Raw genomic sequence first — 22,710 nt, forward strand, 5'->3', positions numbered from 1 at the left:
ACATAATGTTTTGATTTAAAGTGAAAAATAGGTTAAGGTGCGGCGGGAGTGGCCCTTGGGCCACCCCTAAGCCGCCTATTTAGTTTTATATACACATAAATGACCTCATATTAATCACATTTACCAAATCATGCGGTAATTATTCATAATAACCGGCGATTATTCATAATTTTCACATTTATCACTTTGACCGTAACATATATATTATTAAAATAATTTAAGAATTTTTATATTTTTAGGAAATTGTCACCTGCGATTGCGATGCGAGATTACGAATTATGATATTTTACTAGGGTCAAAATGTTTATATTTTAGATAGAGATCTTGAGGAGGCCTATCAATAGCTGTAAGGTTATCCATTGTTTTGGCACATCCTGTAGGTTAATTTGCTTTTATTTATTTTGCAACAAAAACGTATAGATTAATGTGCTGTCGACTGTACTGAACTTTGTCAGATATTAATTTATAAGTATGTATGAGATCGTAATAAGTTAGCACGATAATACTTGATTCATAATAATTGTACCTAAGGTGATTAATGTAGTACTCGTAAAACGTCTTGATGACAATACTAATTAATCATTGTAATACTCGTAGTAGAGTATTAACTTAAGTGTTTTTCCCGTGCTTTGCGTAGTTTATCAAACACAAAAACTCTTTAATATCCTTTGATGACGATATTGAATATGCAGTAAGTAGTATAGTGTATGTATAGCATTGACATCGCGCGTAGTGCTTTTTCTACGATATTTTTTGTTAAAATATATTTTTATTTTAAAACGTCTAAAATAACCACGAAGTCAGTGAAATTAATCTTGACAAGCCAGCGTCGATGTCAATTAAGAAATCTTGTTAGGCAAGTTAGGCACCCTGAAACTTATTGTAATCTATACTAATTCTATTTTAAACGCGAAAATCCGTTCTTTTCTTACGCTTTCACGCCTATTCATTAACTTTGGCTTTAGAAAAGTATGTTCGAACTTGAAGATGGTCGGCACTTGATGCATAAATACCTGTGATAAACAATTATGATATTTTAGTTACATAGAAATGTTAGCTAAATAATACAACTCTCTTTTTGCGTATAATAAGTCACATAGAAAACATACATAGTTACTCGTAGATACAAATCTATTGTTTGGGATCACTGATGACCCCTGTAGCATTCAACCTGTTAAGTAGGTTGAAAAAAATCTGAAAAATTTCAACGTGAAAGCTTAGGCATAATTTATATTCTAAATTAACCTACATTTGCAAATATTTTAGATGAGCTGACAAGAGCTATGAAATTAACTTCTGTTTAATTCGATATGCTTAATTAGCGCCGAAAATTTCAGTGTGAATGACTTATTGAAAGTCAAGTTTTCATTTGACAAATTACCTTTTAGCCCAGTAGAATTAGATTTTAAATCGGAAATAATTCCTACAAAAGATTTTATTGCTTTAATGGCTTCATTGGTTGCCCATTAAGACTCTCCTAGGTTTTCGACTTCGACGAAGTTGTGCTTAAGTGGTGGGAGCCCCCGAAAGGGGCGCTTTTTAGGTTTTCCGGTAATACCGCGTAAAGGACTTACCCTATCGAAAAGTGGTCTTCCTGACGGTTGAAGGGCATTTAATCCTGCATTAAATAAGACCAAATTCATATGTTTTGGACAAACCGTTCTCGTGCAAATGTTCGGCAAAGTGGAAAATATGTGTATAATTAATGACCCTCTCCACGTCCAATAGCTCGTCACCCGTAGGCTCCCAAGCCTTGTAAAGGGTCGCCTTAACCAGCGTATCCCTGTCAAGGCTCACGAGTTGGATTCGCTTATCCTTGTTCGTCCCAGCCGTTCCTTAACTGCGGTTGCTGCACCTCTTCCTGGCACTCTCCTGAACGACTCTGTGTTACCTAATGTGGCTGCCCCTCTTCCTTGTATCCTCCTGTACGATTGCATTGCTTAGCCACATGCCTGGTCCAAGGTTCGTCGTCACAAAATCAACTTCGTACGCGTGAAAATAGTTTAAATACTATTTTCCGTGCTTGCAACATTTTTCTTTACTGCTTCGCCTTTATTAGTCGTAGAGTATTCAACACAAAAATAATTATTTCAATCAAACTAATAATTCTTGAGATTAGCGCGTTCAAACAAACAAACAAAAAACTCTTCGACGTTTTAATATGAACTTGTTGTTGTTGATTTTTTTCGTCGAACCTTAGACCAGGCATACGGCTAGGCAACGTAGTCGTGCAGGAGGATACAAGGAAGAGGGGCAGCCACAGTAGGTAACACAGAGTCGTTCCGGTGAGTGCCAGTAAGAGGTGCAGCAACCGCAGTTAAGGAACGGCTGGGGCGAACAAGGATAGGCGCATCCAGTTCGTAAGCCTTGATAGGGTTACACTGGTTGAGGCGCTCCTTTTCAAGACTTGGAAGCCTGCGGGTAACGAGCCATTGGACGTGGAGAGGGTCATTAATTATACACATATTTTCTACTTTGCCGAATATTTGCACGAGAACAGTTTGTTCAAAACATATGAATTTGGTCTTATTTAATGCAGAATTAAATGCCATTCAACCATCAGGAAGACCACTTTTCGATAGGGTAAGTAATTTACGCGGTATAACCGGAAAACCGAAAAAGCGCCCCTTTCGGGGGCCCCCACCACTTAAGCACAACTCCGTCGAAGTCGAAAACCTAGGAGAGTCTTTATGGGCAACTAATGAAGCCATTAAAGCACTAAAATCTTTAGTAGGAATTATTTCCGATTTAATCCATTTTTGTGTTTAATTCTACTGGCCTATTTCAAAACAACGCCCTGAGATTGGAGTTATCTATGTAAATTGTTTGTTTAGTTTGTACTCAATTCAATAAAGTTCAATTACGTAATTAAGCTTAATTTGCGTATATATCTACGCAAATTGACTGATATCTTTACATCTGTGTGTTTATAAACATCACTTGCGACATCTATCGCGCATCGATCGGAACGACCGTGGGAGAAACCATTCCATGTGTGACATTGGTGTTGAACTTCCTATCGCGGTGCACGGACCGATCACGCGTCACCTTCAACTTGCATATCAGTTACCTATCTCTGACCTAGTGGTAGCTGTCACGTGTTTCGTCACTTTAATTAATATTTTTTATGTAAAGACCGTCACAACTTAGAGTCCTTGAGTTCTTAGGGCCTATCACACTGAACAAAATGCTTGATACGCACTACGACTTGCTAACTCGAAGATTAGTCACTGTTTACTCAAAAGGTGACATAAGATTTGCTGTTACTTTACCTATAACAAAACTGATAACAAATATTAATTAACCATGTATTGAGCAGTTATACGAATAGCTATCTAATTTATCAATCGCAAGTTAGATGCGCAGCTGTGTAATTTTATCTTGCAACGTGGTCAGCAGTACTATTAGAACCAGTCAAAGAGCTTTGGGATTTTCTTTATTCTTGCATGACTGAAACATGCAACATACAAAATTAAATGCTAAAGTACAACTAGAGATAGGCTAGAATACTACAGTACTACAGAAATCTAACTCTTCAGTGCGCTCAGAGTTACTAGCAAAAAGACCGCAAAAATTGTGCCGTCTCTTTTAGAGTAGGCGCACACCGTTGATTTTTAGTTGGCCGATAGTTGTGCCCGATTTTAAATTGTATGAAGAATCGGCCAAATCGAATCGGCGTAGTGTGCGCACTCCCATACATGCCCATACTGATCAACTGCCCGACTGAACTATCGGCCGACGAAAAATCAACGGTGTGCGGCTACTCTTATGCATTTATTTCTTTTATTTTCTTGTCTTCTGTTATGTACAATTAAATGTGTTCTATCTAGTATTTTAAATTGTAGACTTTAAGGTCTTAGCAGACTTATCAACTCGGAAAGGTATCAACACAGTACACCTTTCACGCGCTGTTAACCGCGAGGCGAGGCGTTTAGTAAGTACGTTACGGTGCGGATAAGTGTGCGTTGAAGTACGGAGTTTCATACAAAGAATACTGACCGCCTCGAGTTGATACGGTTACGATCCCTTATCGAATTGATAAATGTGCTACGTCCTTTCATCATCATCATCATCATCATTTCACCCATAAGACGTCCACTGTTGAACATAGACCTCCCCCAATGATTACCACAATGGCCGGTTGGTGGCGGCCTGCATCCATCGCATTCTTGCTACCTTTATGAGGTCGTCAGTCTACCTTGTGCTGCGCTTTGCGGTACGTGGCCTCCACTCCAGAACCTTGCTGTACTATCGGCAGTCAGTTCTGTGTACTACGTCCTTTATTCGACGGATTTTCATAATTTAACCTTCAAATCTTTCCAGGACGCAGTAGTGGACTGGGCGAGAGACCACCGCATGCACCACAAGTACTCGGAGACAGACGCGGACCCCCACAACGCCACGCGTGGGTTCTTCTTCTCGCACGTGGGCTGGCTGCTGGTCCGCAAGCACCCGCAGATCAAGGCCAAGGGACACACCATCGACATGAGCGACCTTAGGGCCGACCCTGTGCTGAGGTTCCAGAAAAAGTAAGTTTTTTTTTATCCACCACGAGGAAGCTCATGGCCTGTATCTCACCTGTTGGTAAGTGATGATCAGGCCGAAGGTGGAAGCGAGCTTCACTCGGAATCCTCAACCACGGTCCGCGGAGGAACTGGCTATCTTACCTTTAACTGCTGGAACACAACAATGCTTTTAACATTGTTGTTATGGCGACAGACTTAAGTAAGATGGTGGTAGCTAGCCAGGCGGACTTAGAACAAGCCCTAGTGCCCTACCACCAACCAAACCGAACAGAAAAATCTGCCCCCACTGGGAATCGAACCCGGGACCTCTGCGTCTGAAGCAGGTGGTCTTACCACTAGACCACAGACGCGGTTAAGTAAATATTACACTGCTCGCCAGTTCTGTTACTTGAACTTGGCTTGACACGCCACCGCGTGTCTTGACTTACTTGACTTAAGGTCCTATGTCCCCTAGATGGGGCAGAGGGCGTCCACAACTAACAGTCCTCCATCGCGTTCGGTCTTGAGCTTCGCGTTTGATCTCGCTCCAAGTCTTGCCGATTTTCTTCGCCTCGTCGGCTACAGTGCGCCGCCAAGTTTGCCTGGGGCGACCACGTTTGCGTTTTCCGTGTGTCTAAATAGTAATAAAAATAATCTTTACGTATTATAAAACAAAGCCGATCCCGCTGTTTCTGTGATTAGATTTTTAAACTACCCAACAGGTTTTAATGCTGTTTTCATCAATAGTAGAGTGAATGGTGATTGAGTTTCTTGCCCATTTATTGTCCCGAAGCAGTGATAGGGTTAACAATGGGACGCGTAAAAGTGCTTTTTAAAAGCCTACTTGCAAATATAAAATGATATTTTATGAGTTTTATTCAACAGAAAAGTATGCACCCGTGCGAAGCGTATTTTATATTTTTTTCATTAAATCCAATTTAATAATATAATAATATGACGATTTAAATGTGTTATAGAGAGAAAATTCGTTAAATATGATATAAGTATGATAAATTTAAAATACTTTCATTAATTTTATGCAAATAGGCTTTTAGAAAACGCTTTTACTTGATATTAAAACATCGACACTAGTGCAAATCAAATCTAAAATTCACGAGCCCTGAGATGCTTTTGAAGCATCAGATTTAAGTATCTATTTATTATTAGCTCTGAATTAAAAAGTTTCTTAAAGATAAGACTTGTTTTTCATTTTCAAGATTCTATTTTGTTTCAAAGGCTTCGATCAAATGTAAACTAAAAAAATATTTATAAATTAACGATCATTGAGATTTTTAATGAAAAATTATATATTTAATTTTAGATTCCATTATAAGTGGAGTTGATTTGAAGCATTCACTTTACTGCACAATCTCTTAAAAGCTTTTGGTGTACAATGTACATACATACCTAGGTACTGGTAAAAAAAAAACTCAAACACCAATATTATCTTCTTACTAGATTGTACGAGTATTTAACTTCCAAATAACCCGCCTGATTAATTTCAATTATCTTATATGTGTATAAAAATAGCATAGTAACAACATATTTAATCTGTGTTCTTATGAATATGCTGTACTTATCATTATGCACTGCTGATCAATGTCAAAGTTCAATGTAAATTTTAAGATATAAGGTATAATTTTACATGTAGGTATTAATATTGTTAACGGTAACAAGCAATCCATCAATAAACCTACTTCGCAAAAAAAACAAGCGTTTAAATTTAATTCTTAGGTACGTCTAACGTCTTTTTAAAGAACTTTATATTAGTAGTAATCGTCGCGGTTTTGCAGTTGGTTTAACAAAGTCTGGTATGATGACGTCAGACATGGTTAGGCCAACGGGCAAAAATGGATTGGTTAAAATAAAAATTAAAAATATGCTATTTGTTTCAGATACTACATGTACCTGATGCCTCTAATTTGCTTCATCATGCCATCTGTGGTGCCAGCTCTATGGGGAGAAACTGTATGGAATGGCTACTTCACTTGTGCAGTCTTCCGCTACGTTGCAGTCCTGAATGGAACCTGGCTGGTCAACTCCTGGGCCCACTTGTGGGGTGACAAGCCCTACGACAGACACATCAACCCCGTAGAAACCAAAGTTGTATCCGTGGCTGCCATCGGCGAAGGATTCCACAACTACCACCACACTTTCCCCTGGGATTACAAAGCGGCTGAACTTGGAAACTACACGTTTAACATCACCAAATTCTTCATCGATACTATGGCCACGATCGGCTGGGCTTACGATCTTAAGACGGTATCCACTGACGTCATCCAAAAGAGGATAACGAGAACTGGTGATGGCAGCCACCCCGTATGGGGATGGGGAGACAAAAACATCCCCGAGGAGGACAAGAAAGTCACAACAGTGATTAACCCCGAAAAAGAAGAGTGAATTTATTAGTCTCTAGTACACATAAAATAATTTATTTTTATAAACAAGCATCATTCCAAAAATTCAAATACCTAAGAGAGTAAATTTAAGTGCTTTTAATTATTTCTTTTAGATATTGGGTAATTCCTAAAAATTAAGTTGGAGGTATGATGATCTAATTTAAGTAGAAATCTTTTGGGCATTTATTAATTGGTATCATCTTTAATGTTTGAAAATTATTGTTGTTTTGATGATGTAAATAAATAAATACAAATGACTAAGTAAATTCTTAAAAAAATAAAACTGAAAAAGACTTCTTTAGAAATGTTGTAATTTTGTGATATCTACACCAACGACATCCATTGTTATTCAAACATAATAATTTGTTGCAATATACAAACACAACTTTTGTAAATCATTTTATAATATTTTCCTACCTATATCCGAAAGGATAAATTTATTTAATCTATTTAAACTTGGATTACTTTATATTTTTTTGTAACAAATATCTTATTTTCAGACAAATGTAAAAGTGAGAAATATTTGTATATTATTTATTAAACACAATCAAATTGTGATATTTTCATAATGTAATAGTTTTACTGATTGATTAAAATTCGTTTTTAATTCTAAATTGTTTTGATCTAAGTCCTAAATCTTTCTGTCTGCTACTTTCACCAAAATCCAACCCATCCAGACATTTCTTTTGGAAATTATCCATAGGTTATATAATAATAAGACCGCCTAGTTGTACCTTGTGTGTTCCTTTTCTTTCTGTTCTTATCTTTGGTGTGCAATCAAGTGTATTTATTATTATCATTATTATTCCATGATCCTACATTATAGAGTAATTTTAGCTTGAGCAAAGATTTAGAGGAAGCCATAATGTGCCATAAAATCTCGCTAAAGATCGATTAAGATTAAGATTGCGGAGGTTTTAGACCCCTATGGTCTACAGACTTTTTTGCCAGAATATCCCCACAAAAACTATAATCATTAATAACATCTTCTGAGCTCTACTCGTATGTGGCATTAAAAGCGGTGCAAAAAATTTATTAAAAAATAAAACAAAAAATAAACACAATAGATGTTACGATGGACAAAAGTAAATACATAATAATCTACCTCATGAATGACACAAACGATTTTTCAGCACTAAATTTCTGTAGTTGAGGGTTAGGGCTTTAGGATCACAGACCCCAGGTGGTCAAACCGCAACCATAGGTACATGCCTGCTCCATCACAATGCAGAAGTAGAAAAATAAAATCATGGTGTGGAAGTAATCCATTTAATTTTATTTCGCCAACGAAATTGTATAAATCGTATGTATTGAATTATTTAAATGCTTCAAAAATACTTACCTAACCTACTCGTATATACTATTCTCTGTGATCAAATTATAGCTAGAGAGCAGGCGTTTAAAGTTGATTTCTCTTTGTGTTTCAAAATTTAGGGCTTAGAAGCTGAGACGGATCATTCCAGGTGAGCTAATGTATAGCTCCCTCGATTGGAGCACACATCTGGCGTAACATCAGAAATTGTGTAGGTACAGTCAGCGTCAAATAGTTCGTGACACCCAAAGAGACCAAAAACTTAAAAACACAACCTTATTCCAATTGTAACAAACTTTGGGTGTCACGAACCATTTGATGCCGACTGTACCTACCTACCTAAGTCACTTAACTTAGTAAGGTTGGCTTAAAAACATAAAGTTCTAGCATGTTTTTAATGCAAAACAAGGCAGGTACTTATTTGACTGCAATCGCACCTGGTGTTAAGTGAGATGCAGTCTAGGATGGCACATATCTGCCCTATAAGTGCCTATTCACTCTCGCATTAAAAAGGTTTTCACAGTGATTAAATACTAATATTAAATCAATACACATTAATATTTCAGTAGACAGTAGAGTCAGCGACTAGCGTATTCTAATTAATTCAACACAGCTCTAAAATAACAAATATTATGTAAATGAAGTTGAGTTTGAAGACTGAAATCTACCTAATTAATAAGAACAATCTCGGGAAAATGACGAACAGAATTGCGGGTATTATACAGGGTGAATTTGTAATCAGTATCCAAATTTTTACGAGCGACTCAGAATCAGTAACTTAATCGATTTACGTAAAGAAAACATTTTTTTTTTTCATATTTAATTATTTTCATCCGTAGCGCGCGGTTTCAAAGTGGGCACACGTGGATAATTTGATTCGTTCATATAAAAATACGTACACACAGTTAACTGCAAAGCATCATAGACATAATGGTGCGCGAAAGTCTTAACCTTTAAAAATTAAGCATTATTGAGCACCCGCGAATTAGATTTTCAATAATTGTTTGTGCGAAAACTATCACGATTAAAAATAATTACTATCCGTTCGCGATAAGTTTACCGCTGGCGATATGACGTCACTCGAAGGAAAGCGTCTATAACTTTAGCAAACTATATTGAAAATATTTTTTATTTATTAATATTGATAAAAATTGTGTACCTATTTGCGTAAAATAAAATACTCAATTGCGTTTAATCACTAATTTATTTGGGTTTAATCGCGGTTGGAGGAGGGGACGCGCATTCCACGGACCGGCAAACTTAGCGCGAACGGGTAGTACGATAAAGTTGTATTATTGTTAAATTGTGCTATAGACCTTACCTATTACAAAAAAATGGATACTGATTGCAAAGTCACCCTGTATTTCTACCTGCCTATGACTTCAAACGCTTATGAATGACTAGGATTAAGCTGATTTGCCTCCTGCTAGTAGTATAAATCGACTTATTACAATAATTAGGCAGCAGCGGAAATTTCCAAAACGTTGCCGACTTTGGAAATTAATCACGAGCTATTTAATATCCGAAACCTGTTAGAACAAAGAGAAACCCAATTATCAACAGTATTAAAGACGACATCACAGACATATTGAACTAAAAATCCCATTGATGAGCTATAGTAGCAGCGAATGTAAGTATGTAGGTAGTAGTAATTTCCATTAAGGGTGACTGTACACATAATATCAAAGTGTTTGCCATCAATTTGCGGCACTTGTGTGGATACACTCAATTACTTTACATCCAGGGTGTGACTGGGGTGATCTTTATTATAATATTTTTCCTGTTCAAATGTTACAAAATAATAATTCAAATTTTGTGTCGTGTCGATAATAAATTGTCTAAGGCAGACTTTCCCGACATTTTATCATTGTGCCTAGGGAGGTTCGCCATCAATCACTCCTAGTGATTTTAATTATACCTAATCCATCTTTAGCGATGACAGACAACATCGTCAAATTCGTCAACGGGCAAATCAAATCAAAATTTAAGTATTTTTGTGATCAAAAATGTTATTTCATGTATTTTTTGTTTAAAAACACTCGAGATCTCTGGAATTCTTAGTAACTATCAGTACCTACTTACTTAGTATTCAATATTCCTTGAAGTAGATAAGGGTTTTTAGATGTAGCCTAAAATAACTTTGTGTTGCTATAGAAACAGTAGTTAGACCTCAATTAATATACTATTTCAAGAATAGTAACTAGGTAAAAGCGTTAATAAAATACACCTGTAACAATAATGGAGAAAAGAATTTGATAAAAATAGAACAATGTTTTTTGTACCTACTTATTTTTATTATCAAGTGCCGTTCCACACTTTTGTAACAGTTTGAGAGATATCAACCACATAACGTATGATATCGATCTCCTGTTTGTACAGAGATCAAAAACTGACCGTTTATTTTAATATATCGGCCCTCATCGATCTGATTTTATAGCTTTCCTATTTTATCAGACTATTTCTGGAATTGGCTCAATGGCAACGTCGGTTTGCTATTTGGTTTGGGCAAAAAGTACCATTCGGAAGACAGAAGGAGTTGCTTGCAGTATCAGGTGAGATAAATATGTTTATATATATTTTTTCAGGATGCTATACCTTTGTATAACTTCTTAATATTAATAATGTTTTGCGTTAAACGCAGTTATAAAAGAGCTTTGAATTTTTTGTCTTATTTCAGCAACTTCAGCAAGCTATAAAAGTAAACATCCTGTATATTAATTTCAGAGGCCATACATAAAAGTCTAGTAGATCAGTCTTTTCCTAGCGATCATCAGAGCTGCATTCATTTTTGGCTACTAGCAGGTACGTTAAGTTATATAAATTTATTTACAGTTCACCCTTAGAATAAGTATCTAGTTATCCTAAAAGCGACGCTAACTGAATATGAATTTGTATTATAACAAACTATCAATTTATTTAGTTCTAAGATTTGTTTAAGTAAGGTATTAGTTGTAGTGTATCTAAATTAGATCTTTCAGGAAATACAGATTCCAGATAAATGTTATAGTGGAATCTGTTCCATCCACATTTCATTATATTACAAGTTACTTATTAGGAGCAAATTCAGAATTGTTGTAGTACCAATAATGTTTCATTTCCAATGAAACTTTAGATTAGGCAAATTCCATGAATCGATACGATAGTAGACGATATAAATATCAGATCTTGTCTCTACATTTTCTACCTTGTGTCTAGATATTTTAGAAAAGTAAATTAAACTTATAACACAATCAAATACTATTCTCTGACATATAAAACGATTAGATATGATGGTATCTAAATGCATAATTTAACAAAAATAGAACCTTAATTTAAAAACGAAAAATTAAAAATGTATGCCACACAGAACTTCATTAGACATGTTACTCATCATCTATCGTGTAGTTTATGAGATCATTACTTTATAATCAGAAGCTTAACTTCAGACCATCATTATTTTCAGGACATCTATCAACATGACTCAACCACAAAGCAGCGAGTTGGGGAATAACTCGTATTCCTTTTTCGGACCGATCGGCATGGCATTCTACGAGGACGGCAACGCTTTGGACGAAGCCGATTCTGTCAAAATTGTCTTGAGCATCATCCTTGGGATAATCATGGTGCTGAGCATCGTGGGGAATGGGTGCACCTGCGCCGTCATCGCCCGCGACCGAACCATGAGGACTCCAACCAACTGTTACTTATTTAACTTGGCCATCACAGACCTCCTCTTCGCCCTCTTCATTCCTATAGAAATCTACATTATCTGGTGTCCAGACTTGTACCCGCTTGGGGAGGCAGGCTGCTTACTCCACTTCTTACTCTACGACTGTCTCTGCAACTGTAGCGCGCTTACCATCAGTGCGTTCACGATTGAAAGATACCTCGTTGTGTCCAAGCCTTTTCTTCGACAGAAGCTTTCTCTCAAATCGCGAGTTTTCAAAATCTTATGCATTATTTGGACGATATCATTCTCATTTTGCATCCCCGATCTTTTCAATATCGATTTACTAGAGAAGAAGAAGTACGTCTACTGCTACGTTACTATGTCGTATCCAATGAAGGTTTTACTAGGCGTGGAACAGTTTGTCTTCTTCGTGATGCCGATGACTGTTATATTCGTGCTGTATGTACTGATAGCTATAAAACTGAAGAAGGCTAACCTCAAGCTGAGAAATAGTCCCGTCAATGGAAAGCAGCACAGAGATAAGGCGGTCAAAATGTTAGGTAAGTGGTATTTGTTAGTTTTTCAGAAATTTTATTTATTGTATTTTGTGTATTAATCACTGTTTATTTCATTTCAACTCATCATGGGTCGTAATGCATGTTCTTTTTTTAAATAAACCTCTTTATATATAATTTACACAGAACTTGAAATTTCCACCAATTTAATACAGACAAATTACTTACGCACTTCTAAAAGTAAAAGATAATTATTAAACGTGTACAATTTCATTGTATGCTTTTTTGTGCCACATAATACGGATTACTGACCTACTAATGGACTTTTTTTCAGCTGCCGTAGCCGCCTCATTTTTCTTCTGCTGGTCGCCATATTGCCTGCTGCGCATAATGGTTATACACAGCGAGTTCAAGTACGAAGACTATTATATCGTAAGTACATTAAGATTTAAACATGTTTAACGACAACTGTGTTAATGATAATGTTCCTCTGACGACTCTACTCGTTATAAAACAAGGTTTTAGGGGGCGTACTTAGTATGAGTTTACGTCAAACGCATTCGATGTCGACTACGTAAAAAGTGACGTTATGTATGTCGGATTGTACAGCGCCCCTAAAGTTTCGGCCAAACCAACGCGATCACACGTGATCAGCCGGTACGCATTCGATTCCGACCGACCATAAAAAATATATGAAGATTTTCGATCTTGAAAGTTTCCGTTAGCGCTCCCTGCACACGACGCCGCTACCGCGCCACCGCCGCGCCGCGCCGTCGCCGCGCCTTTGCACTGTTTACTCGGTGCGTATGAACAGTGCAAAGGCGCGGCGACGGCACAGCCACGGTAATACTATATTACCGTGGCACGGCGGCGGCGCGGTAGCGGCGTCGTGTGCAGGGAGCGCTAACGGAAACTTTCAAGATCGAAAATCTTCATATATTTTTTATGGTCGGTCGGAATCGAATGCGTTTGATATAAACTCACACTACGCCCCCAGACTACGAGATGAAAATCGTAGCAATTAACTGTAATATTAACTATAGTAGTACCTCTATGTGAAAGTAGTTCTTTATATCTTTTGTTACTGAAATAGTTTTTTTTTTTAAGTTTGCATGGCTTTCCCTACCATTAATTAATTCACGCTATGTTGTTCTTCGCGAGGTGCGTAACGTAGAATTTACTAAAATATTATATTAGAAATCTACGAGGGCAAAGCCACAGGCAGAAGTTAGTAATATTACTTTAATATTAGTAGTGGATTAGAGGCGCTTTTCCACAAACTGCCACAAATAAAAACTAATTTAAGATTAAGCTAAAAATAATAATGTCACGCCAATATTAATAAATCTCACTTTAGCATTGTCATAGTTTATTTTGTCATATTGCCGATTAGTGGAAGTGTTCATAGTTACTCGTCTAGACAGCTATTTTTCTATCTACTTATTGCGGCTGAGATCGGTCAAGGCTAGATTATTTTCTATAAACTATTGTTAAATTATTCAAACTATTCGAATTACTTCGACAAGCACAAATATTTATGTTTAGTACCAAAGACTTTGAGGTTTACTAGATAAACTGAGAGTAAACTAAAATAAATAATTTGGGCAGGTTAAAATAAAAAAAAAATTATGGGTCTAATATGGCCATTGGTCACTAGATGGACCGACGATCTGGTGAAGGTCGCGGGAATCTATTGATGCGGGCAGCGCAGGACCGGTCGTTGTGTCGTCGTCCTTTTCCGTATTGAGTATTGACTTTTTCTTTTTTTATTATTCTTTTCTTCTTTCTCTTTTTACGGTTCGAATCATACACAGGTCAGCAGTCCGAAGCCGCCCCACTATGTATTATAGTTTTTTTTTTTTTTGTTTTTGTTAAAAATATCGTTATACCGTTAATTATTTAATTCTATTCTCGTTATTTTATTTAGTGTACATGGAACAATTGTGGAGTTTATTTTTATTAATATTTTGTAAATGTCATATTTTTAGGTCTACCTTTTATTTTGTTTTGTATTTTTTAAATAAATTGATTGATTCTTTATTGTAACCGCAGCGCCCTCTGTTGCGCGCCTTTTTGCCAGGAAGTGTTACGAATCGACACGAATTTTATCGATGAACCGTCACTGTCAAAAGGGCGCATAACTGGCGTAGAATAGTAACCAGCCCCCCTAGACAAAACGCACTTTTTGATCGAATCGAAAATAGAATCCGTCAAAACTCCATACAAAAAAGGGGCTTTTCGACTACTTTTCGACTGGTTTGCGATTATAATTTGCACTTTGTCTAGACCCACAGACATACTCTCTAATCTGTGTAGTAACCCCCATGTTGGTACCCGCTGAAAACCAGCTTCGTGACTTGACGACTTGTGTCATGTCACGATTTTCGCTGAGCGGGCGCCTTTTCAGCATGGCTCATTAACCTCTGTACATGTATGCATATATATTTTGCCTACCTACTGTAATATTGTTATGGAAGAGCGGTGCTTCCTAGCACAAGTAACATCTGTTGCTTAACAGGAAGCTCCAACAACTTGTAACTGAACTAGGCTAAGTTAAAGAAATAAACGAATTTGAATTTGATTTGAAGACGAATTTGCATATAAATGTTAATGCTGAATAAAGGTATTCTATTCTTGTGAAAATCCTTGGGGGAGGCCTTTTTCCAGCGATAGTCGTTATCAACCGACTTCAAAAAAGGAGGAGGTTCTCAATTCGACCCGTATGTTTTTTTTTTTCTATGTTTGTTACGCGATAACTCCGCCAATTATGAACCGATTTGAACAAATCTTTTTTCGGCGTATAGGTAATACCTCAAGGGTGGTCCCATTTAAATTTAATAATAGAAAAAACAACCCCCAAGGGTGGAAAATTGGGGATGAACTTTTTTATACGCAATATCTCCGCCGATTATAAATCAATTTGAACGATTATTTTTTTGTTGAATAGGTATTATCAAAAGGGTGGTTTCATGCGAATTTGAAGAAAATATTTCACCCCCAAGGGTGGAAAATTGGGGATGAACTTTTTTATACGCAATATTTTTAATTTTTAGTTTTTTTTTGTGTTCACGCAAATGCGTGTAAATTCAAATGAAGTCGGTTTTATTTTTTTTTAAAGTTAATTATTTTGCCTGAAACGAACGAACGTTGATTATTTTTGTTTAATTTAACAATATGGATTGTCACATAACCTTCGAAGTTTTCACGGCATATGCTCGCTAGCAATCAACTAAATGAGTGGTGGAACTTTTCAAGAACTTAGTGAGCAAAATTTCAGTTCAGCAGTCTGTCTAGTAGAAGTCTTCGTTTGGCACAGACGGCTAAGCAAAATTAATTAAGTTATCTACTTGTTAAGCCTTCAGGGTACAAACTAACTTACTACACGTTTACGTAAACAATGATGCTAAGAGAAAAACTGGGGTTTTTAACTAGGTTAAGAAAGTTATATTTATTTACTTTCTCAAGAAAGTCTCAAGTAAGTTTTATTAACTCAATTAATAAATAAATCTTTATTTTACTCACACAAAAAATCGAACAAAATTACATAGTGAATGTATAAGATACGTTTGATGTTCATTCTTGTGTGAGTCTGATGCCTATGCTAGGTATTTAGTATACCTGTATTACAGGTCATCAGGCTCCCACCACCTCAGGTCACTAATAAGCTTTAATTTTACACTTTAATATTAACTTACTCGTATCAGAATTACAAGAAATACAAGAAATATGTGTGTGTGTATGTGTGTGTGTGTGTGCGTGAATGTGAGTGCTTCTTTAGAGAATGTTAAGTAAATAATATATTAACCTATACTACCATAATAATAACAATTTCCTATTTGTTTTGGTATTTATGTTAACACTGTTATTAGCTTTTCGGTTTCATCATAGCTCAAGTCCATGAGCCACTCTGAAACTTTCTTTTTACACTCACGATGCAGAAGAGGGTAGATGGTGAGGGTAGAATTAGCATTGTTGTAGAGTCGGTTTCCCAGAAAACAAAAGAATCTGTGGGCAAATTTTGTTTGGAATTGGACGGTGGAGCATACAGTACCCTTCCTGCGTTTGTCAGCGTTAAGAAGCGGGTTATATGGGAAGAGGGCGTGTTTGCGAAGTATGACAGCAAGTACAAACAGTTGTCGGACAGTTAACACTTTCCAATGTTTATATACCTCTGTTGTGGGATGTAGAATGGGTAAGAATGCACCAACCTTGAGCACCGCTCTCTGCGCCCTCTCCACTCTCAATAAATGAGTTTTTGCAGCACCACCCCAAGAGGAGATTAGGAGGATCCCTAGGAGGGATTGGCAAAGGGACAAATAGATTGTCCTTATGACCTTATAGCCAGCAACATGGCGTAATGTTTTAAATATATATATTAGTTTCCTTATCCTGGAAGCAAGAAGATTTAAGTGGGGTTGGAAGTTGAGGCAGCAGTCAATCATGACACCCAAATACTTCACAGAGTCAGTGGCGAATAGGCCAGGACAAGAACACGTTGCACATGCAGTCAACCTCTGGCATGAGCCCAAGTGTGATGTAAGATTAAAGTTAACCGGAACATTCCTCCTAGTAATCGAAAACGTCATATATTTGGTCTTGCCTACATTGAGTGACAGCAAATTACCGGCCAGCCAATCCGAGACCAACTCAAATCCAGCCTGGGCAAAACGAAAGACCGATTCCCAACCACGACCACGGAACAGCAAGGCAGTGTCATCGGCAAAAGCCACTATTTTACCATTCTGAAGTTTCATCTGACACAGGTCGTTAATGTAGATGAGGAACAACGTGGGTCCAAGGACACTGCCCTGCGGCACACCGAAAGTGACAGGCAGCTCTCCACTAATCCATTCATCAATTTTGACAGCCTGATAACGATTCGTTAAGTAGCTGGTAAATAGTTGGAGAGCTAGTCCCCTCACACCCAACTTTTCCATTTTCTCCAGTAGGATCGTGATAGAGACCGTATCAAAGGCCTTGGCCAAGTCAAGAAATATACCAATAACTTTCTCACCCCTGTCCAAATTCGTGGCGACAAAGTCAGTTAGATCATGAACAGCATCGTCAGTTGACCGCCCTGAGCGAAAACCGTATTGTGAGGAAGAAATAATATTGTGAGAATCAAGAAAGTCAATCAACCGCCTATTCATTAATCTTTCCACAATCTTTGACAGGACAGGGAGCAGAGATATTGGCCTGTAATTATTAACATTGTCTCTATCACCACCCTTATGGACCGGAATGATAAGTGACCGCTTGTAAATATCCGGAAATACGCCAGCAGTCATACAGAGGTTACAGATATATACGATCGGCGGTATCACAAGGTCACTATATTGTTTCAGAAGTTGTCCAGAAATCCGGTCAATACCCACGGCACATCCATCACGCAGACTCATAATAAGACAACCAACTTCAGCCTCATCGGTAGGGAGTAGAACCATGGAACCCACAGAGGAAGGAATGGAGCTAGTTGAGGAAGCGGTGTTACTACTGCCAGCAATATTGCTTGCAAGGTTTTTGCCAATATTTGCAAAGAAAGAGTTTGCCGTGTTGACACCCTCCATTGGATCACCGTTTGCTATTAGATGAGCGGATGTGCTTTTTGGTTTTTTATATTGTGTGATGTTGACCACTGCCTCCCACAGTTTCTTACTACTGTTACTGGAGCCTTGAATCAAATTCCTCTCATATGCGCGCCTAGTTTTCTTTAAAATTGCGTTACAAAAGTTCCTGTATCTCTTATAGGTTAAGGATAGGTTTTGGTCATCTGGATTGTGTAAGGTCTTTTTATGTAGATTATCCCTATGTTGCATGCACCTAAGAAGACCAGGAGTAATCCAAGGTTTAATTAGTCTTTTACGCTTGGCTATTTTAATTCATTGCGAAATTCAAGACTTTCTGTATTTTTAGGGCGGTTTTCTGAGCTTCTACTTTATTATTTATGAATAAAAACATCAAATGGATAAACTTATATAGAAAGTCTGTCACTAACAGTCCTGTCTTTTAACCCTTTTATCAGTTTTGATTTATGAAGACTTTTCAATATTTATGATACATGGTATGCTGTACTTATTCTACAGACAGTAAATTAATGATTCTAGCTAACTACTGTTTACTTCAAGAGTGAATAAACGAAAGAACAAAATCGATTAGCATACATTAGAATAATTATCCTAATTTTAATTAGAGTAAATAGAATATCTCAATAGCCTCATGTGGCCTGGCAACTCATGCATACTTTCCATTCTGAAAGGGTTACGTTCATTTCGTTCGTTACATTTCAACCCCACAGTTTCCATAACAACCAGTGTGCTTACCATGAGTTTACGTTAGGTGTGCTCGCTAGCGACTACCTGAAATACATTTAAATGAATAACATTATTGTAAAGCTCCCCTAGCGGCTACATTCAATAACTAAAATATTCATAGATTTTTTGACGCACTCGTTAGCGAGCACACCTAAAGTAAACTCATGGTAAGCACACAGTCCTGCGCTGCCCATATCCAGGTACTTCCCGCGACCTTCGCCAGGTCGCTGAGGCGTTAATTAATAATACTACTCTTTAATTTAATAAAGCCTTTGTAATAATACCCACCTGTATTTCTTGCAGGCCTGGCGGATAGTCAACTACATGTGTTACAGCAGCTACCTGTGCTCCGTCATAAACCCGATCCTGTACAGCCTTATGTCCCACAAGTTTCGACAAGCCTTCAAAGTCAGTATCTAGCCCTAAACTTTTTCTATCAAAATGTTTAACACCCTCCAGGTATCGACATGACATGAATCCAACCGCCTGTGGCCCAGTTACACGGTCAGAACTAGAAAAAAGTTAATTTGACACAAATGGCAGGCTGGGTTCTACATAACATTTTCCACGAGATAAAAAGGTCGAGGAAAATAAATTCAATTTCCTACGAATCCTTAAAAAATCGTGATAAAAGAATTCTTTATCACACTTTTTTGGTGTTAGCGATATTTTAGGGAAGACTGTAACTACCTCTTAAGTTTTTGTAAAAGTCCGGGGACTACACCCGAGCTACGAAAAAGTGGCGTTTTTCAGCAAGACTAAGTATCGTACCCTACACAGTCATAAGTTACATTTATTAACTTGGGTTATATATTCACTTACTTTTTGCTATCTCAATAGCCGCACAGCAAAAACACATAAGTATTAAAGATAAGGCCAATAACTAACGAGTGACCGCGGGTATCCGTGGTTTTTGTTGAATAACTCCCATAAAATCTTTATGACCCCGTTTTATGTGATATACATTACATTTTTATGTTTGAAAGTAAAGAAATTCCTTTGTGCTAATTCGAACAACTTTTCAGGACTTTCTGAAGGGCCGGTCTCGAACTCAGATTGACAGCAAAAGACGGGACTCTTCCGGACCTTGGAGCAAAACTGAGAGGACTGGGGCCTAGTTGAAAATAGAAATAATAAGCTTAATTAATAAAACTTTTAAGTATGATGTGTAATGTTAGTAATTAAAGATATTAAAAGAGACACCCTAATTGTTTTTTTCTAAATAAACTTGAGTTTTCACATAAATTAAACTCAAGTTTTTTTTTTCAATTATAATACGTGTGTAATAATAACACGCGCGTGAGGTTTACTTCACAAAGATAATGAGAGTATAAGATTCTATGAGGGAGGAAAGGAGTTATTTTTTATTAGTTTAGTGCTCGTTACTACCACAGAATTGCCAACACCACGCCACAGAATTTCCACTATTGTTTAACAAAAGGAAACATAATACAATATTAAAGGGTGAGACCCTGATATTCCAACGGGCATGTTCCTCTATAACAGCACTTCAAGCCATTCATTTTTGTTGCAAATTCGTCTTTATTGCCACTACGTAAGATGCATCTGTGTTAAGCTTGGTGTGCTATCGCTTACATAGAAGGGATATGGATCTATTTTCTCATCCATAGTGGTTAACAATGTTGAATTGTATTCCAGAGCTTGTAGACAATGATTACGTCTGTACGTTCGGTTTCAATTTAAGTTCACGTTCGCTTCAATAAGTCACTAAATTGCATACACAGATGTATTCGGCTATATCCAATTGACAAAGATTTATAATGATGAGTGTTACTGGTTTTACATTATTTATCATACTAGCTGTGACCGTGACTTCGTACGCGTGAAAATAGTTTGAACTTTTCCGTGTTTGCAACATTTCTCTTTAGGTACAGCATCCACCCCTAGTGTGTAAGCGCTCCTGCATACGACGCCGCCACCGTGCTGCCACCGCGCCGTCGGCGCCGCGCCCCTACACTGTTTATAGGCGCCGAGTAAAGTCCGCCGCCGCGCCGCCGCCGCGCCGCCACCGCGCCATCAAAGCATAATTTCGCCAGTGGCGCGGTGGCGGCGCGGCAGCGGGCTTCACGCGGCGCGTATAAACAGTACAAAGGCGCGGGGGCGGCGTGGCGGCGGCGTCGTGTGCAGGAGCGCTAAGGGTGACTCCTCGATAAATGGGTTATTTAACACAAAAAATATTTCTAGGTTCCTGAGATTAAGGCGTTCAAGCAAACAAACTCTCCTTGTAATATTATTAGTAATAGATTTAGTCTAATACCTTTTTTATAGTATAAAGTACTAAACTATTATCAAAGTTGTAATAAAGCAATTAAAGACTAATATAAACTTTTATAACAAGTAAAATTCAACAAAATTAACTTAGATTTTCTTTTGTTTGTAATGTTAATTGAAGTGTTTTAAGATCATCAGCGTGGTAGAGCAAGTCCTAAGATAATTGATATTTAAATCGACATCTCTCAGAGCAAATTCGCAAAGTTTCAGAATATAATTTCAGTTTGCTCAAAACTCCTGGTTACATTTGAATAATATCACACTGACTCATTGTACGAATCTTGATGTTAACTTTATAATTTAAAAAGTTATATTTGTTATACTGTGTAAGTTAATGTTAGGTACCTACTTATCTTTCAGAAAGTTTTCGGGAAAAAGTGATGAAGTTTCGGGAAGTCACTTATTTTACGAAATGCATTATGGGTAATATTGTAAAGATTAGGTAAAAGTATTTTGTCGTAAACAAAAGTCAATATTTCTTTATTTGTTTAGACAATTCGTCAAATATTTTGTTATCAAGGAGCCTCTACATGTCTCATAATTATTTTACCCTACCAGAGCGCTTCGAGAGTCGAGACCAACATTTGGCAAGTGCTGAGAAGTGCAAACTCAGTCACCACTGTCTGCCGTTTCATATAAATAAATAGAAATAGCAGTAAGTTGTAGGTACATTATTGAATTACTTACCTACCTAGTTACTTACTTACCTGTAGTAAGCTACGTAAAGGTATGCCTAGGTGCTAAGAATGGGTTCACCACAATAGACCAGCGGTCGCCGGGTTCAACCTAGCGTTCTTCAATCCCAAATTCGCAGTCCCTAGAGCTATTTGCGCTACATATTTAGGTTTCGTTGAATGTGTTTTTACAATTGCTACTGAATTCCTCTAAGGCCCAGTTTTTTGATTCATGGTTAAAATAACAAATTGTTAAATTTTGCTACTAATGGTTAAATATTAACAAAATGTTAACTGATAGTTAAAAAATGTACTAAAAGTCAAGCTAACCATTGTTCGAAAAACATTTTTTTCTGATATTTAACCACTTGTCATTTGACATCTGTCAAATTTGACTATTGGTTATTTTAACTACGAATCAAAAAACCGGGCCTTAGTGTACCTACTCTAAACCAGTGTTTCGCAAACTTTTTGCGTTCAAGTACATCTAAAAAAACGAAATTTTTAGGAGGCACACCACAAAATGAAAAATCAGTTTTTAAGTAGGTAATTACCTTTTTTAGTCTTATTTTATTTTTTTATTTATTTATTTTACAGTATTTTACAGTGTGTAATAATGACATAAGATAGGCAACAAGTAAACCACTTATAGGTTCCCACAGGTAAAAAACCTTACCCTTACTTACTTACTAAAAATAAGTTTATAAGATACATATCCTTATTTTTCCGAGACTTTGCGGAACGAACACTGCTCTAAACCGTATGTTACAAGCCTCGTACCTATATTGATTTTCGATTGTAAGTGAGCAAAAACTTTTTACACAATTTTTGGGTGCTCATAATAACCATTTGTGTAACATTTTATTAAAATACTTAACGTACAGTTTGCGACTGAACTTGGCTATGTGCCAGTAGGAACAGCCGTTGCCTCGAGTGGACACTTATTCTGGGTTCGATCGATATTTTAATTGGATAAAAAAGGGTCGAATTTATTTCTTTAATTTATTTATTTATAACCTAAATTAGGCCATTAAATCTAGTGTAGAGTTAGCT

The 22,710-nt window shown here is 37.1% G+C and overlaps 2 protein-coding genes across 3 annotated transcripts in view; both read left to right on the forward strand.

Moving 5' to 3' along the window:
- Positions 1-7,509, forward strand: part of LOC135072459 (acyl-CoA Delta-9 desaturase-like) — a 30,668-nt gene extending 23,159 nt beyond the window's left edge. For both annotated transcript variants that reach the window (XM_063966367.1, XM_063966368.1), the window contains exons 4-5: positions 4,324-4,529; positions 6,401-7,509. In XM_063966367.1, coding sequence (XP_063822437.1) covers positions 4,324-4,529; positions 6,401-6,905 — 711 coding nt within the window. In that variant the 3' untranslated portion in view covers positions 6,906-7,509. The remainder of the gene's footprint in view (positions 1-4,323; positions 4,530-6,400) is intronic.
- A 3,193-nt stretch (positions 7,510-10,702) lies between these two features.
- Positions 10,703-19,885, forward strand: LOC135072460 (pyrokinin-1 receptor-like). Its single transcript, XM_063966369.1, has 6 exons — positions 10,703-10,768; positions 10,941-11,018; positions 11,659-12,425; positions 12,715-12,812; positions 18,995-19,099; positions 19,717-19,885. Exons 3-6 carry the CDS (start codon positions 11,672-11,674, stop codon positions 19,807-19,809), a joined length of 1,050 nt encoding a protein of 349 aa, XP_063822439.1. The 5' UTR covers positions 10,703-10,768; positions 10,941-11,018; positions 11,659-11,671; the 3' UTR covers positions 19,810-19,885.
- The last annotated feature ends 2,825 nt before the right edge of the window (positions 19,886-22,710 follow it).

Source organism: Ostrinia nubilalis, chromosome 6 (genome assembly GCF_963855985.1).
Source record: "Ostrinia nubilalis chromosome 6, ilOstNubi1.1, whole genome shotgun sequence".
Taxonomy (NCBI): Eukaryota; Metazoa; Arthropoda; class Insecta; order Lepidoptera; family Crambidae; genus Ostrinia; species Ostrinia nubilalis.

Bases quoted from the DNA above. Each gene is read 5' to 3' on its own strand.
- LOC135072460 (XM_063966369.1), top strand. From the start codon at position 11,672: ATGACTCAACCACAAAGCAGCGAGTTGGGGAATAACTCGTATTCCTTT. The intron at 12,426-12,714 runs GTAAGTGGTATT...ACTTTTTTTCAG, and splicing joins TAAGGCGGTCAAAATGTTAG to CTGCCGTAGCCGCCTCATTT. The intron at 12,813-18,994 runs GTAAGTACATTA...TATTTCTTGCAG, and splicing joins AGTACGAAGACTATTATATC to GCCTGGCGGATAGTCAACTA.